General features: G+C 47.7%; 1 protein-coding gene across 1 annotated transcript in view; it reads left to right on the forward strand.

The window, feature by feature from the left end:
- NEK10 (NIMA related kinase 10) overlaps positions 1-18,976 on the forward strand; it is a 1,232,468-nt gene that overhangs the window by 880,420 nt on the left and 333,072 nt on the right. Inside the window, exon 28 of the mRNA XM_086942130.1 lies at positions 978-1,064. Within this exon, the coding sequence (XP_086798256.1) occupies positions 978-1,064 (87 nt within the window). The remainder of the gene's footprint in view (positions 1-977; positions 1,065-18,976) is intronic.

Here is an 18,976-nt window from a genome sequence, read left to right on the forward strand (position 1 = left end):
ATATACAATGGGGGGAATTTTCCTTGGAGGGGGTGTCGATGACGTTTTGATCTTTAGTTAGTCAAGATCACCATCAGGACAGGTGAGCATCCTGAAATTCTTTTAGAGACCCAGTTAATGGGAAGGGGAGTGTTGGAGACACTCCATTCAGAGAGTCGCTGCTGCTGCTTGGCTTGAGTTCAGTCAAGGGATATATCTATTAGCTAGAGTGATCAGATTCAGTTAGGGCTCATCCACAACCCTTATGTAAATCAGGGATTATTCATTCTCTGTGATTTGTGATTCAATGTTTGTATTTGCGTGGTGCTCAGATTAATTAAAAGGGGGTCTATCCCATTAAACTGCCAAGTTTCCCTGATCCGTACGTAATGAGGTACTCCAGTCCAGGTTTTTGTTTTATTTATTAATTCTGGGACTTGTAGTCCTGGTTTTTAATGGAGTAAACAAGTCTATAAGTCCCAGAGTTCAAAGTAAAAAACCTGAGCAGGAGCAGCCATTTACGCATGAACCTGGGAAACTTGTCAAGGCTGGGCTATTTCTTAATTTAGGAATCCAAGTGCCAGGAGATTTCCAGCAGTACTGAACAAATATTTTTCTACAAAAATATCAAATTGTGTTAAATGAACTGCTTGCATTATAATGCATTGTGGGAAGATTGGTGAAGCATGCATTGCTCTCTAGTTTCTCAGGTCCATGGGTGAGTAGCTCCCCCTGTGATTGTTTTTTCTTTGCATTCTGAGACTTATAGTTTAGATTTTATAATGACAGCAAGAGGTCTTCAAATCTTAGAATGGAAAGAAAATACCTGGAATGGATTATCTACTCAAGCGTGTACCTGGGAGCAAGTAAAAGTGTGACGGGATACTCCTATTCACTTACTTGTTTTTCGTGATGATTTATCCATTAATTTATTGATGACATGGGTACAGTTTTGTAATTGGGTCTGTTTACAATTCTCTTTTGCTGATTTTCCTAAGAATGTTCTTCTGAGCTTGAGGAGGACCAGGACACCTCTGACAATTCCAGTGGCTACAGTACAAGTCCCTTCAAAGATTCTACATTGGGTGAGTATTGTATGGTTTGTATGAATGGGTGATTTATTTGTGATGTAGCTGAAGTTACCACTGTTAAATTCATCACAGCCTATTTTGCGTGGACATTAACAATGGATCTTGTTGAAATTTGCATGGTAGACTTCTTGAAGAATGATTCACCATGGTGTTTAACCACGAATTAGTTGAAAGTCTCATGGTAAGTCCCTCTCTGAATGTTTCACCATGGCCTTATAACCCTTGACTTACCTTTGTTTTCTCAGCAGCACCGGCTGTAGAAATCCTGCATGAGCCGCTCCATTACACCGGTGGGACATCGAGTCCCCTCCACAACCCATGATCTCACCATTTTGTTTAGAGACCACTCATATCCCTTTGCCCTTGTTGCACTGTATACATGTTTGTTCACATTGGGACACCTCACCTACCTCTGTTTTGTACTCTTGTGGAAGATTGTTTTACTTCCTCTATGTCGCTTATTCTCTGTTCTCGCCTGGTGCGTTCATCCTGGGGCAAACGTTGTGTGCTGCTGACATTTTCATTTGTATTGTTGGACCATCCACCATGCATGACCCTTAGTGTCATGTGCCTTTTACACACTGATCTCTGTAAACAGAGCTTGCTAGCTGTGATGCCCTGTCCCTTCCACCAAGAGGTCATAGTGAGCTTCCTTAGGTCAGTTTTCGGAGTCTGTATTGGTGAAACAAATAGAAAGGCTTGTGAAAGGCTGGAGTTCTCACCATAATGATCAGTGCTCATCACAGTGTGCACGTTAGAAGATGGTACATAGCGGGTAAACTGTAGGACAAGTACTATGTTAAATTCTGCCTCTTTCTTCGTTGAATGATGAGTTTCGAGCTGATCTGTGAAAAACCTTGGCTCAAAGAGCAGTCCACTTTGAAAGGCTTCAAGATCTTCATCGACTTCCATTTAGCTAATCTAAAATGATCTCACCTCCTTTGGCATCATTTGTAGCCCATAACTGCCCGAAACAACTTTGGCTGGGACACCTACCATCAAGTAGAACTGATCCATGGCATCTCCTTTGTTGATTCTACATCATGCTCTGGCATTCATCAGCCGGTGTCACTATTCGAGCATTTTCATCCACTTTGAGACCCTCTATTGTGGAATCCAATTGAGAGCATTAAATGTTGTTTAGAGACCTCTCAAGTCTCTTTGCTCTTTCTGCATTGTATCCTTCTTGTGTTTGACACTGGGAGATTATTATGACTCTATTCCACACTCTCATGCACGTGCTGTTTAGGTTCTTCACTGCACACCTCTCCGTTGTTCCTTCTTTATTTGCCCCTCATGCAATCATCCTGGGACCGCATATATCCTGTGGAACATATATGTAGTACTGCTGTTTTGGGTTGGACTATTACCCCGACTTACCCAAGCCCTGCAACCTGCCTTTGACCCCCGCCCCCCCCCCCCCCCCCCACCGCCCAAGTGTCTTCGTATTCCTTCAGGGAGCTGTTCACGTGCTAACATTTGCCTTGTAGGCTCGATTTGCCAGGCCTTCGGGCCACCCTCTCCAATCCTTTTCCTTACTTCCCACCCCATGATGCTTGCAGAGGGTGTCATATATTGTCATGTGAATTAATTTTAAGGGTTAGGTATTGTTCTTAGCTGAGTAAAAAAGCTCTAGACAGAAGTGGAAGACTTGTCCCTGTTGGGTTAATTCTATACAACTGATGATACCAGTGGGGCCATCCCTAATTAGGGAGGGCATCCTTGGTGGGACTCTAGAGGATGTAACCTCACATCCTGTCATGCCACATTGCCATCTTACATTATGTTACCCTTATTTGTAAAGGAATCAAACCTCTTAGAGGCTTTGGAATACTAGGTCACAAAGAATCAAGCACCAGGTAAGCCACCAATTAGTTGTTAAAAAAGATGATGTTCAGTTGCTTCCATAACAGGAAAAGCTTAGATTGCCCACTACATTTCCACAGGTCATTCCTTAGCCTGGCTCCCAGCAGGCCAAAGCTCTCCCACCACAGGACATCTTTTCAAATTTGTGAGCTTCCTGTTGAGCTTAAAATAATATGAAACATGTTCCTCCTGGAGGGTAAGGACTAACAACATATTGACAATGAGCAGGTGCCCTGTCTGAGGTATATTTACAACTTGAGTTGACTGTTTTGAAGTGGATCTCTCAGCTGATAGGAGGATCAAAGCAGTCTCCTTTAAGAGGTGAAATATTTGGTCGATCCTTTGTATCCTGCTATCCAATTTCTGAAGTTTCTGACATAAAGTCAGAAATTTATTTCAGAGTTTTAGTTTCTTTAAGGAGTTACAATAGTTTAGCTATGAGTTTATTTTAGTTCTGTCCAAAGTGACATGGGTAGATACAGTCTGCTGGCTCCCCCATCAGAACCCTACGCTATGTGCTGGAACTGGCGCCATTGGTGTTGGTATATAACCATCCACCCTATTTTGATTGAATTGTCTGATGTACTTTTTGCTGTTTGGGAACATCAGAGAAAGCACTCAGGGTGTCACGATTATTTATTGTTTGTCTTTAAAAACAATCTCCCAAATTTTAGGTGCCTTCAGAGGAACCACACTAATGGCAGCTCCTCTGAAGACACAGAGATTTCTGCAGGGCTGGCAGAGCTCTCTTAATATAGTGGCCAGTTGTTCAAATAGTGTGGCAGGACGATGCCTATCACCCTGTCGGACAGCTGGCCATCTGCCAAAGTATAAATAAGGCCCCAATTGTCATGATGTCTTCAAGGCCTAGGGCACTCTTTCCTGTTGCACTGAACCATCAATGATTTTAAAGATTTGAAATAGGTGAACATTCCTAAAGGCATTGTGATATGGAATGGGGTCGTCCTCACATCTGGTTTGTGACTTTTAAAAAGATATGTGCAAATTACCTCCACAGGCACAATGTCCTATTTGAACACACATTTTAATACAATTTTTGTTCTTTCGGACGGGGGGGAGGGGGTAGTTCTAACTCAATTTTGCTAGAAATTAGGGTTGGGACAATAATAAAACAATCTCCTTTAACCCTGGCAGCATCACAATAAGTTTAATACTACAGTCCATCATCAACACATCCAACACAACAGCCACACTCCCAGACACCTGGAAACACACATAAGTCACCCCTCTCCTCATGAAACCATCCACAGACCCGAAAGTCCTCAGCAACTATTGACCCATCTCTCTGCTTACGTTCCCACTTTATCGAGCAACACAAACTCTTTGACTACCGACAATGAGGATTTCACAGCAACTACAGCACCAAGAAAGCCCTCATTGCGACAATGGATGGCATTCGCCCCATCATGGACTGAAGATACTCCACAGCCCTAGTTCTGCTTGACTTCTCTGTTGCTTTCAACACGGTTTCCCACCACACACTCATCACCAGGCTCCACGACACAGGAATCCAAGGACCAGTCCTCCAATGGATGCACTCCTTCCTGTCCCGAAGAATGCAATGTGTCAGACTGCTGCCTACCACCTCCAAACCCAATGACGTCATCTGCAGAGTTCCACAGGTGTCATCCCTCAGCCCCACCCTCGTCAACATTTACCTTCTGCCCCTTGCAAAGATCACCTGCTCCCATGCACTCCGTATCATCTTGTATCACACACAGCTCATTGTGTCCCTCTCAGAAGGCCCCATCAACACCAAAAACAACTTCAAATGCTGCATGATGGAGGTTGCCACCTGGAGCTGAACCCACTGCCTGAAACTCAATGGCCTGATTTTCGGACCCAACAATTCCCCCTCGGCCAGCACCGAATTGGGACCCACCCTGACTCCCACCGACTGAGTTCATAACCTGGGCATCATCATGGACACCAAACTCTCCATGAGATTCCTAATCAATGCTGTCACATCCGCATGCTTCAACATCCTCTGCATGCTCAGAACGTTCTTCAAATGGCTTCCTTTCGACACCAGAAAAACTGTCATCCAGGATTTAATCACGAGCAGCTTGAACTAAGGCAATACCCTCTACTACCGAGTACCCGCCCACCTCACATACAAGCTCCAAACCATCCAAAATGCTGCTGCACAACTGGTTCTCAACCTACCCCGCTGCACCCACATCACACCTTAACCTATGAGAACTCCACTTGCTCCCCGTCCAGAAATGCAGCCACTTCAATATAATCACCCTCGCCTACAAAGCTCCACATCGTAATGGACCCGCCTACCTCAAACACTGTCTGCACCTCCACCAGCCATCCCATAACCTCTGATCTGGCTCGCTGTCACTCGCACACATTCCACGCATTCGGGCAGGAGGCCGCTCACTCGCAGCAAAGTCCTGGAACGCCCTTCTCCAGGACATCATTGCAGCCACCATGCTCACAACATTTCACAAGAAACTGAACACCTGACTCTTTGACTGATGCCCTTGACCTTCCACACCTACCAAGCGGCTAGAGACCCTCTTGTGTGATTAGTCCGTGCTCTATAGCTCTTTCTACTTTACATTACATTGATGCAACTTTCCCTATGAAAACATGGTGTATATTTTTAATAGGAGTCTATAGAGGACACAAACTCAGGTCATTGTTTTGGGGATTGATTGACTTGACAACGGGTTTGCAAATAGTTCCTTTGAAGATCATTCAGCTTTCACTAGTTCCTCTTTATTACCAGTTTCTTCCCTAAAACCGACTCATTCATCTAGGTTTTTTCTGAAGCCTCCATGTTTCTTTAAATATAATTCTTCAAAATCTTTTCTTTTGTAGACAACTCGTTTTGGTTTTAGGATTGCAATGTTCTATTTTAAACAAATGTCGGACTTTTCTCTGATTTCTATTTACGTCTCCTTGAAGGGGCATCATGCGAAGGAGTTGATGAGATGCATAATTCATCATTATAAATGTTTATTTCTTTTTCAACATTTTCGGTTTCACTGAGTATTTTTAGCAGCAAAAGTCTATGGGGCATATGTATCAAGCTTTTTTCCCATTCGCAAACGTGCCGATTCTCAAGATCGGCCCGTTTGCGAATGGGAAATGGCCTTTTGGGATGTATCATCCCAAAAGGGCATCGCAAATTAGAGAATCGCAAAATTTGCGATTCTCTATTTTGCGATTACATTAAGGAATCGCAAATTGCGATTCCTTAAATGCAATGTAGAAAGCACCTAAGTTGTGCAAATGTGGCATAAGAAATCGCAAATTACCACCAACTGACAGTTGGTGGTAATTTGTGAATTCTTTGAAAAAAGCACTTTTTTGCTTATTTCAAAGGGCCATGTGCCACACATCCATGCCCTTAAGGTATGTATGTGCACCACATGTGCACACATTCATATTTCAGGGGTGCCTTTTGATACCCTGGCACCCATGAAATTACATTCTCAAATTGCAATTCTCTAATTACGAATCGCAAATTGAGAATGTCTTACCATTCATTCCTATGGGCCTCCTAGCCTATAGGAATGAATGGGAAGGTATTCCTTGATTGCAATTCGCAATTTAGTAATCGCAATTAAGGAATGCCAAGGAATCGCAAAATATTTGCGAATTTTTTATTACATCCCGTTTTGCGATTCTCAAATAGCGAATCTCTAAAATTCGCTATTTGAGAATCGCAATAACAGTATTTGATACATATGCCCCTCAGTTCTTAAGTGGGTGCTCTGCTCAGTCCATTTCCTGTATTTGGGCACCGGTTAAAGGGATATCCTTAATTAGTATCCAGTCTACAAGCAAACCGATTGGGGAATATCCTGCGTTAAAAGCAGAACCGAAGATATGTCTAGCAGGAGATGCACTGTGCGCCTGGGCTGGAGGCAGATGGATAGCTAGCCCTTGAGTGACTGACCCTTTCACTGCTTTTGGCTAGCATCACTCGAATCACAAAATGCAGACACAGACAGGAAACTCTCTTCACGATGGAGGTGAGAGTTGAATCACTAAGGCCTCTTGAGGTTGAATATTCTCAAACATGGCATTAATGATTGTCACCATCCGCATGGCCAGCTCTTGCTCCTGAGCGCACATGAGTTGGACTTAAAGACCTACGCTGTGCCCATTATTGAGGGCTTCTAGGGTTAAAGGTTGCCGCCCCTATGTTATTGCTTGCAAACCATTTCCACAGGTGATATCCAGGCACATATATTTGACATGTTCCCTTCAAATTGTGGATGGTAAACCTACCCACGGGTCAAGGATGACTATGCGGTGTGAGATGACGGCACTATGCCTTAGGGGATTTTGAAACGTCACAGAAATTGGACGGGAAGAATGTATCAAACTTGAACTTTTGCAAATATATGGAGGAGAATCACAAAAATATAGTGAGGTGGCTATCCCTGTGTACAAACTGGGAGATTGGATAATATATCCTAAGAACCCAAAATTATTGAGCATAGACTGACTAACTAATACAGGAAGGATATAATATGAAAACACATAAGGTGCTGCCCACAATGAACACTTTTTTTATCGTGAGAAAGGATTGGAGGAATAACCAGCACAATCTAAATTACCACTTTGTTGCCCTGAAGAAGTCTTCTTGGACGAAATGCGTTGGCTACGATTTGTTTGAAGAATAAGAATAAAGAACTTTTAAAGACCTGCTGAACGGATTCTAAATTCTATTACATTTGTTTGCTATTGACCTTTTTGTGGAACGTGCTGGATCATTGTGCTTTATTCTAAACCTACCCATGGTTTGTGGTTTACTCTGAAGTCGTCTTTGAAATCATCTAGTCTATTTCCTGTATTTGGGCACTGGTTTAAGCAATGTCCTTAAGGAGGACCCGGTCTATAAAGATGCTCAGGTGATGCTGTAGATCTGGTGTATCTCTGGAGATCTCAGTGCTTCTGAACAGGTCTCCAGCATCCTCTGCCCTCAGCCTGGTGCTTCCTAGAATTCTTCTTCTTTGCCTCACTCTTTTGCTCACATCCTAAAACCCCATTCTCTTTCAAGAGTTGTTATCCACTTGGTGAATTAAAAATCAAATTCTTAATGATTCCACTAGTTTACAACTAATATATTCAAAAGTGGAAGATGATGAAAAAAGTAGCTTGAAGGAGTTTGGTTTTCAGAAAATATCAGCTCCCCTACATCCTGTTAATGTTTATCAGAGTGAAGCTCTCTGGCAACCACACCAAGATGTTTGGGCTGGAGTGGTCCTTACCCAAACTTCAGTAAAGGCCAGAAAGTCTCTAATTCCCGGCAGCAATATTGAAGGAGCTAGCAGCATCTGTTCAAGAATTACATAAAGTGAAGTCCAGACGGTGAGGAGTGGCTGTGTTCTTTTTTTGTTCTATCCCAAATTGTTACTCAAACATTCTGTGACGTAGCTTAGGGGTATATCTTACTGGGGACCTCTAGTATCAATGTATCACAGTTGTATTGAAGCCCGGGCCCAGTACATACATCTTGGAGGGTTTATTCAGTTTACTGCAGAATACAAAGTTTTGTTTCCTCCCCTTTGATAGCTGAGTTGTATATAACCTTCTAACTTGATTTCATATCATCTTGTAGGAGTTGGTTCTGACAGTACCTTTCACCATGCATTTGTTCACATATTGTTTGTTTATAGAATTGCTTTTCTGCTCTGTCCAGTCGTTTGTTTTGATTGGTGTGGCCTTTGTTCTTCAAAAGGACAATTAGGGCCCTTCCTGTCATTGTGGTGTTGGGTGGGGGGGGAGGAGGCGGAGTTCATTGTGAGAATTTTCCGACACAATATCCATCGATCAATGCTTGCAGCAACAGTTGCCGTTGCAAATCTCTCATATATACTGTTGCAAAGTCATCATGTGCCCTAGGCACCCCCCAAATTTTTGCTGACTGGAACTGGTGGTAACTGACTCTGAATGAACCTGGGCTCTGTTTAACCAGGCCCAGGGCCAGTGCCAAGCTAAAAGGAACACATTAGAATACAGTTAAGACACCCAACATACACTAGGGTACACTATGGTATGTTGGGGTACCCCTGTAATTGGCATGACCTACCGCATAAGCACCTAGTATGTAATAGGGCAGGGGATTGAAACTATCTAGAAGTCTCAAGTGTCCTGGGGCATGGCAGTTTAGAGGCCAGCAGATTTTCTGCACTAGCATGTGTGCAGTGCTGAAGCCTGAGGTCAGTTTAAAAGCATCCCTGGTGGCGAGGACAGCTTTTAAACTTTAAGTTGTGCCCAAACTCGACTTTGGGGGTAGGGGCCCTTAAAAATGAAAAACCTACCATGTTTTTGCATATTAGGGACCCCCAGGGTCACCCCTAGGTATCCCATGGGTGGGGGGGGTCAGTTATCTATAAGGAGCACCTTTATAAAATGAGTTTTTATATGCCTGGGTAAAGTGAAATTTTACATTTCACTCCCCACATTGTATTAAAGAGCTGCTCAAATTCGACTTTGATGCTAGAAGAATTGGGTAAGGATGATCTGCAATATTTCTTTCGATTCAGAACCCCTGATGTCTCCCCTAGTTGCACAGGGGGTGGGGGTCCTGTAGAAATTAGAGAAATACTTATTAAATATGGTTTTATAAGCCCTGGTTCTTGAAAAGTGTCCCAGGTCATTTTCCCTATTGCAAACCCCATGGCCCATAGGTTAACATGGTAGGAAGTGATTGATTAATACATATTGATAGGAGAGGACTAGCCGGACCATTCAAAGACTTCCCAGAATGGTAGCAGTAAATCCAACAATATTATGTTGTTAAATATCTCCTAAAGTGTACATACAATAAATTATGAGACTTTCTTGTTTGTAAGTCCAAATACAGCCTTTCAGTGGTCCGCCCTGATTGGTCAGAGATAAGTGGATTAGCCTGGTTGCTGGGAGCGCAGTGTGCTGTTCTATAGGAACGCCAGGAGGTGGCGTCGTAAACTACGCTCTTCAAAGGCAGAGGGGAGGCCTGGGTTTCAGTCCACTATGACAGTCTTGACCCAGAGTCTTGGCTAGGCTTAAGGAAGGTATGTGCAGATGGTAGGGGGTGTGTTTAGCCAGCTCTTACCTCCTTGCTGGAAAATCACCCATTATGGATTTGGAAGAATGGTGCACTCTGGGACAAACTAATGCCACACTCCACAGGATGTGGTCATAACTATGAGCGACCGCTGAGCCTACTTCCAGGCGAGGTCGCCCCCACTCACCGCTGCTCCTGCCGACTCCTGCCTCGCTTTTTTGCCGCTTTGCCGCTCCTGCCTCGCTGCTGCCTAGGACGCCCCAGCCGCCGCTGAGCCGCTAATTTCCCGCCGCTGACTCCCGGCGGCCCCAACCCCCTCCTGCCCATTCGCCGCCCCGCTCCCGCCACCCAGCTGCTCCTCCCTCCCGGCTCCTTACTTAAGGGGACCGCGCACGAGGTGAAGGGAGCGACCGCTGAGCCTACTTCCAGGCGAGGTCGCCCCCACTCACCGCCTCTCCTGCCGACTCCTGCCTCGCTTTTTTGCCGCTTTGCCGGTCCTGCCTCGCTGCTGCCTAGGACGCCCCAGCCGCCGCTGAGCCGCTAATTTCCGGCCGCTGACTCCCGGCGGCCCGCCCCTTCCTGCCCATTCGCCGCCCACTCCCGCCACCCAGCTGCTCCTCCCTCCCGGATCCTTACTTATGCCGCCCACACGCACGAGCTGCGTTCACGCGCAGCGTTCACGCGCAGCGGGCGCGCCAATTGTGCGCTGAAGGTGCGCCAAAGGCAAGCCCGTCTGCGCCCGTCCGCGCCTGGACCGTGCCCAGTGCCAGGACCCCTGGCCCCCACCGATCCAAGACGACCTGATAGACCTACGCCGCCGCCGCCCTCAACGCACTCAATGCCGGCCCGAACCCCGCCTGCTGCCGGGCCGCCCCGAAACGCACCCACGGACCCTTCACCTGCCAAGCCTGCCAATTCACCTGCCTCCGAACCTGCACCGCACCCGCCAAGCCAAGCACCAGCAACAACCACCTCAAGTGCATCCTGATCAACACCCGCTCCGTCCACAGACAAGCCGTGGGACTCTGGAACCTCCTCGACACAACATCACCAGACATCACCTTCCTCACGGAAACCTGTGTGAACGTCTCCTCAGCCCCCGACATCGCCATCGCCATCCCGGACGGGTACAAGATCATCAGGAGGGACCGCGTCAACCAGACCGGAGGAGGCATTGCCATCGTCCACAAGAACACCATCCGCATCACAACCGACTCCAACGACACCTTCGCCGCCGCCGAGCACCTCCACTTCCAGATTCACACCGACCCAAAGACGACCCTCAGAGGCACCCTCATCTACAGACCCCCGGGACCACGCACACAATTCAGCGAAGACATCACAGACTTCATCAGCCCACACGCCCTCCCCTCCGTCGACTACATCCTCCTAGGGGACCTCAACTTCCACCTGGAGAACAACAAGGACCGCAACACCGCCGCCCTGCTGGACAACCTCGCCAACCTCGGACTCAAGCAACTGGTCAACACCTCCACCCACTACGCCGGCCACACGCTTGATCCCGTCTTCTCATCCAGCAAGCACATCACCTTCAGCCACTCCACCGGACTCCACTGGACCGACCACAGCTGCGTCCACTTCAGCTTCAGAAGAACACAACCCACCACCACCCGCAACAGGTTCCTCACAGGAGCTGGAGCAAGATCACCGCCGACCAGCTCACCACCTCCCTCAGCCAGAACCCACCCGCCAGCACAACGGACCCCAACGAAGCAGCCCGCAACTTCACGCAGTGGCAGACCGCCTGCGCCGACGACCTTGCACCACTGAAGAACCCTCCCAGCAGACCCAGAAGCAAGAAGGCCTCCTGGTTCACCGACGAACTCAAGGACTCCAAGAAGACCTGCCGCACCCTCGAGAAAGCCTGGCTCCTCGACCAGACCACTGACAACATGACCGCCCTCAAACACGCCACCCGCAAGCACCACCAGCTCATCCGCACCACCAAGAAGAAATCACTGAAGGAACGACTGGACAACAACGCCCACGACAGCAAGGAACTCTTCAGCATCGTCAAGGAGTTCTCCAACCCCAGCACTGGCAACAACGACATCACTCCCTCACAAGATCTCTGCGACTCTCTCGCCTCGTTCTTCCACCGCAAGATCGCCGACATCCGCAACAGCTTCGGCGCACCATCCACGCACCCAACCGTCGAACCAACGCCCCCCACCGCCACACTCCGCACCTGGACCACGGTGACCACCGAAGACACAGCCCGCACGATGAACACCATCCACTCCGGATCTCCAACCGACCCCTGCCCCCACCACGTCTTCAACAAGGCCGACTCCAGCATTGCACCCCAACTCCGGAACATCATCAACACCTCCTTCAACACCGCCACCTTCCCGGAGAGCTGGAAGCATGCCGAGCTCAGCGCCCTACTGAAGAAACCAACAGCGGACCCCACCGACCTCAAAAACTTCCGCCCCATCTCGCTCCTCCCTTTTCCTGCCAAAGTCATCGAGAAGATCGTCAACAGACAGCTTGCCGCCTTCCTCGAGACGAACGGATCCCTCGACCCCTCGCAGTCCGGTTTCAGAGCCAACCACAGCACCGAAACCGCCCTCCTCGCAGCCACCGACGACATCCGAGCCCTGCTCGACAATTGGGAAACAGCGGCACTCATTCTCCTGGACCTCTCTGCAGCGTTCGACACTGTCTGCCACCGCACCCTAGTTCAACGCCTCAGCAACATCGGCATCCAAGAGAAGGCACTGGAGTGGATCATCTCGTTCCTCGCTGGAAGAACACAGAGAGTCCGCCTCCCCCAGTTTTGATCCGAGGCCACCGAAGTCATCTGCGGCGTACCGCAAGTATCATCACTCAGACCCACCCTCTTCAACGTCTACATGAGACCTCTTGCAGCCATCGCACGCCAACACAACCTCAACATCATCTCTTACGCCGACGACACCCAGCTGATCCTCTCCCTCACCAGAGACCCCGACACCACCAGATCCAGCCTACACGAAGGGATGAAAGACGTCGCCGAGTGGATGAAGAACCGACGCCTGAAACTGAACTCAGACAAGACGGAAGTCCTCATCCTGGGACCATTGCCCTCCGCCTGGGACGACTCCTGGTGGCCCCCAGCCCTGGGCACCACTCCCAAGCCAACAGACCACACACGCAACCTGGGCTTCATCCTGGACTCCTCCCTCTCGATGACCAGACAAGTCAACGCCGTCTCCTCATCATGCTTTCACACCCTACGCATGCTTCGCAAGATCTTCCGATGGATCCCGACCGAAACCAGGAAGACGGTCATCCAGGCCCTCGTCACCAGCCGACTGGACTACGCAAACACCCTCTACGCTGGAACCACAGCCAAGCTACAGAAGAGACTCCAACGCATCCAGAACGCCTCCGCCCGATTCATCCTGGACATCCCCCGACGCAGTCACATCTCCGGCCACCTGAGGGACCTGCACTGGCTCCCCGTCAACAAGAGGATCACGTTCAGGCTCTTCACCCACGCACACAAGTCTCCCCACGACCTGGGCCCCAAGTACCTCAACGACCGCCTGACCTTCTACACGCCCACCCGCCAGCTACGGTCTACTAGCCTCGCCCTCGCAGCCGTACCACGCATCCGAAGAGCCACCGCCAGAGGCAGATCCTTCTCCTACCTGGCGGCCAAGACATGGAACTCCCTCCCCATCCACCTTCGGCTGACCCAGGACCATCTCGCCTTCAGGAGACAGCTCAAGACCTGGCTGTTCGAGCAGTAGCGGACCCCTTCCCCCAAGCAACTTGAGACCCTTCCGGGTGAGTAGTGCGCTATACAAGTGTTATGATTGATTGATTGATTGAAGGAGTTGCCCTGCTCTCATTGGTCAGCAGTGACCTGGGGCTTGACCCAGAGAATGTTAAGTAAGTATCTGAGAGGGGCAGAGTCCTCCAGATCTGCTGCTTGAAACTGAATGGAGCAAGAAGTGCCCTGCTGAAGATTTTTTGTTGGGCAAGGAACTCTAAGGCCTGACCTATGAAGACTGCACCATCTGAAACTACAGCCCTGTGGATTACCTTGCCGCCAAAGGACTCAAGAGTAGAAACTCCCTGCAAGCTACAGGTTAACAGAGCTCACCTGGACAGCCCCACAAAGAATTCAAAGCCTGGAGTACCAGTGGATTTGTAAGGGTTTTGTTCAAGTGGATTGTGGAATTGAAGTTTCACACTTTCAAGGACCTTCTTGGAGATTCCAGAACCTTGGATTGTGTGTTGGATACTTTGGGACCTGCAAGCAGAACGCCAGGAAGGTGTTCTAACTGGACCCCGCTTGCTGAAGAAGGCGGCCCACTACAGTGGGGAGAATTCTTCAGAACAGTTTATGAAGGTGTGTCCCTGACAGAGAAAACGAAATGACTTAAGGGGCACTGTTGGTTTCTAAGCACTAGAACGTGACTAATCTTTAAAAATTCATATCTCTGGTTCCCTACAGTGGATTTTTTGTCATTTTGGTGTCATATAAAAGATAAAAATATTACCTATTTGTATAAACTGGTGTTGGATTTTTATTTTGTGTTGTGTCTTAATTATTTACTGAAATGGTGTTTTTAAATGCTTTACATACCTGTCTTTGAAGTTAAGCCTGTTTGCTCGCAGTCACGTTACCAAGGGTTGAGCAAAGGAATACTTTTCTAAGACCTATGTGTTAGTGGCCTTATTGCCAGTGGCAGACCTACATTTGCCCCTACCAATAACCCACTTTCCAACATATACAATTCCGAGTCTGTTAGGAAGAAACGCCTCATTCAAGCCCCTTCCTAAATCTAGTTCGGTATGGGTCGACCGAGTCGGGCTGGCCTATGGGGCAATCTACCAATGCCGAAGGGCTAGTCTGACAGATCAGTAAATGGACTGTTTTTGTGGAGGTATTTATGGTTTAGTGGGCTGGCGTTTGCTGTTGATTTCCCTGATATTACCACAGACATTTGCGGCAGCAAGCACACATCCATTCAACCATTCATGCATTGCAAAACCCTCATATAACTTGTCTTTACAAGTTTTAAACTGCCCGGATTTGCAAAGGTGTGCGATTTTTTTTAGCGATCTGATTTGCTAATGGGAGCCACTTTTAATCTGCTGCCCGGGCCTATTTTCTATCCCACGATGTCCCCGTAGTTCGGTTAACCATTTTGGGAGCAAGAAATGCTTGTCTGACTCATACAATGATTACCATACACACACAAAAATAAATTTTTGCTTTTGCAAACCCTGTGATTTTGCAAAATGTAGGGTTTGTGTCCACAAAATGACTTTATACACCAGGGCCTAGATTCTGAACACTGTCACACAATGCTGTGGCTGTGCTGTGTTGCATGACAGGTAGAGAGCAGGAGAGCGCCGTATTCACAGAGAAATGGCCCTATCCTGCCCTTTCCCTAGCGCCGACCCTGATTTCAGCAGTTGGTCACCAGGCACGCACCTTAGTGCCACAGTGCTAGGGTGTGTGCCTGAGTCTACCATAGGTTTTGTACAGGAAGGACACCCTTCCAGTACTAAATGCTGTGCCTAGGCATGTCCAAAGATGTTCCTACTTTGTATGTGCGCTGCACAGTGCAGTACGTAGGCAAAGTCATAAAAACACAGACAATTGTAAACATTTCTCTATTTAGTGCCTGCTTTTCAGCTGTGTTAATTTTTCGGTGCTAAACCCTTTCCACTAATGTTAGTAAATAGGGTTTCATGTCAAAAAGCCAGGGTGGTTGCATGGGGACGCCCCTGTACTACCCATGTAACAGTCCCTTAACGCAAAGTACTGCAAATACTTTACCGTACAGACCAACTCAAATAAATAAAGGTTTGTGAATCCCAAAACGTGTTTAGCTTTGGGTTAGTGTTAAAAAGGTAATACTACCAAGACGCTAAACCTTGGAGGATCTGGGCTGAGGTCCTTTATTCCTAGTCGCTGAGCGGTGTAATACGAAGGCAGAGTCCAGCGAGTTCACTGCAGGCACTAAAGCAACTGTAACAAAACTAAATCAAATGTTACTGGTCTAGCAGTCACAATAGGCAAAGCAATAGTGAGCTGAATGATAACCTCAAAATTTGTGTTCACCAAAAGGAAGAAATGAATCCCATTAGTCCACCCAATGGCAGAGCTTCATCATCTGGGAGGTGTTCAAAGATGGTCCATTTTAGGGCAACACACCTTGTAATATCGTGTGCTGCACTAGTCCAACAACCACCGGTGATGGATCATACCATAGAATATGTACTTTGTGGTGTGGGATGGATGTTTTGCAGTGATGAAAAAGTGATAGAGAGTGAAATATAAAATTGGCTTCCATAATAAAGGCTAAATTTTATTTAAGAAATATTATGGTGTCAAGATTTAAAAACAGAGTGTCGACAGCTCGAAAAAATAACTCTTGTCAAATGATTGTAAAAGGTCTACATGTTTCTGCCTTCGTAGGATAAGGTGCATTCATCAGGACTACACTATTGCAAAAGAAGATATCAAATGTGAAAAAAGATACAGTACATGCTACCATGCATAGAATTCCGCTATGTCGGATGTTTGTTCAAAATCAAAGGGATTCTTTCCTCCAGGAATACACAAGTAAAAATTTGGTAAATCATACACTCACAATTATATTTTTGCCACATGCATAATCACTAATAGATTTTATCTTTAGGATCGATAATATTGAAAAAATTATTTTTGTAGAAAAAAATGTTTTACTCACCCAAAGTCGCATGGGAGTAAGACTCGCCTCTCCTGGCCACTGCTCAGGGATGGAGGTCCCGCTCTAAAAGTGGATAAAAATAGTAGAGGGCTAGTATAGTCCCCCTCTACCTTAGTTCCACCAGCTTTTCAGCGAAAAACCTTGGCTCCAATATAGAACATTAAAAGGCAGTACTTCATAGGTCTCATCATTCAACCATAACACCAATTTCTGATAGATACATCTGCCAGTGGATTCCTCACCTTGTGAATATCCCCTTGCGTCAGCAACATTCGGAAATTCTTTCGTAGCTTTACGCCGACGTGGGCGATGTCACAGAGGCACGGCATTGCGCGCGACTCCACCGACGTCACGACACCATATTAGGCCCACGCCGGCGTGATGACATCAGTTCCCTTTTTTCTGCGTCGTTGATGCTAACGGTTTTCTAGGGATCGTCCTTAGCAATTGCTGTAACTTTGTTACCTTGTAATAATTGTGCTTCATTGTCTTCTCTCTCGACATGTCTTCGAAGAAGACTGGGTTTAAAGCTTGTGGGGAATGTGGAAAAACCATGTCCATTACGGATCCACATGAATGCTGCGTATGGTGTCTAAGCTCCGACCATGACGTCGAAGACTGCCAGTCTTGTAAGAAGATGACACCTAAGGCCCTCCGGGAGAGAGAAACCAAGCTTCTCGTGGTGAAATTTAAAGGCAGAAAAGAGAAGAAAAGTTCGAGGTCGCAAACTCAGCATTCGAGGTCAAGGTCTCGTTCGAGGTCGCGCTCGGACTCGTCCTCGGCCCACGCTTTGAGATCTTCAAAGAAGAAACATAAGAAGAGAACCCATGAGTCCCGACATCACTCGAGGAAGGACTCGGGTTCAAAGCTGAAGTCACTGGTGAAGCTGGTTGAGAAGGTCGTGGTGTCTTCGGCTTCACAAGAGCAGGACGCCGAGGGTGAGGTGTCGCATGCGAATTCGCCAGGTTCTCCGAGGCAGATAACAAATCCATCTCCGGTTCCGTCCCATCCTTCAGGTCGGGAGGATGAAGGTGAGGAGGAGGTGGTTGGTGAGGGAGAGGCTCCGTTGCCCGAGTGTCCGTCGACTCCGGTGCACCAGCCCGAAAAGGAGAACGACGTTGTATCACCTCTGCGCCCTCAAGAGCAGCCCGGGGGTTCATACCCAGCCTTCCCGGCTCCAGGTCAGGATCCGACGCAGTTCCTGAATGCAATGTTTGGCATATATTCCAGGGCTATGTACCCCACTGGGGATCCTGCTGGTCCCACGGGTCTGATGGCGTTTAGTTTGGGTGTTCCCCAGACCTCTCCTCCTGCGCCCTTTATGCCCTTTATGCCGGCTCCAGCGCCGCATTGGCATATTCCGACGCCTGCGAAGCCTTCAACTCCGAAGCCGTCGACGCCAAAGACGTCGACGCCGAAGCCTTCGACGCCGAATCCTTCGACGCCGAATCCATCAACTCCGATGCCGAACCCTGATCGACCTTGTGTGAAACTGCCTCGTCCGACGTCAGTATCGGCACCGGCACCGGCTCCGACGTAGTCGACAGTGGATCCGTCGGCATCGTGTTTGAAGCACAGGTCAAGGTGTGAAGCCCAGAGGCTTATGGAGGAAGAGAGGTTTCGGGAAGAAAATTTGGAGGAGGGTGAGCTGCAGGAGTCTGAGGACCCATTTGATGACCTGACTGTGGCTAGTGGCCTTGAACTGTCCCCTGAGTGGGATTTAGCTTCTGTCCCGGATGCACCTTCTAAAGATGTGGCTCCTTACCATGTCGTGATAAGGAAGGCGGCAAACTTATTGTACATTACTCTGCCTACTGCTGAGTTTAGTCGAACCTTCTCACAGAGGTCCTTCACTCACCATCTTCAGTGATTGAGCCAATACTGCCATTTAATGATGCCCTGGCAGAGCCAATTTTAGAAGTTTGGAAGAAAGCTTTGTCAGCTCCTGCAGTATCTAGGGCAGTTGCCAAGAGATATAGGGTTGCTCCTGATGACCCGGAGTTTTTGTCCACTCACCCTCTGCCTGAGAGTTTGGAGGTGCGGGCTGCCTGTTCCAAGAGATCAACGGGAGCTTTTCCACAGGTTCCTGCAGAAAAGGAGTCGAGAAAACAGGATCAGGCTGCTAAAAAGGTTTTCTCCTCCGCCAGCATGGCTTTGAAGTCCACAAATGCGACCTGCCTTATGGGGCGTTATATCCACGCCCTTATGGATACTGTAAAACAATTGGTGCCAAAGATACCTGAGGATGATAGAAAAGACTTCCAGGAGGTAGTCTCGGACAC

Source organism: Lissotriton vulgaris, chromosome 10 (assembly GCF_964263255.1).
Source record: "Lissotriton vulgaris chromosome 10, aLisVul1.2, whole genome shotgun sequence".
NCBI classification, from domain to species: Eukaryota; Metazoa; Chordata; class Amphibia; order Caudata; family Salamandridae; genus Lissotriton; species Lissotriton vulgaris.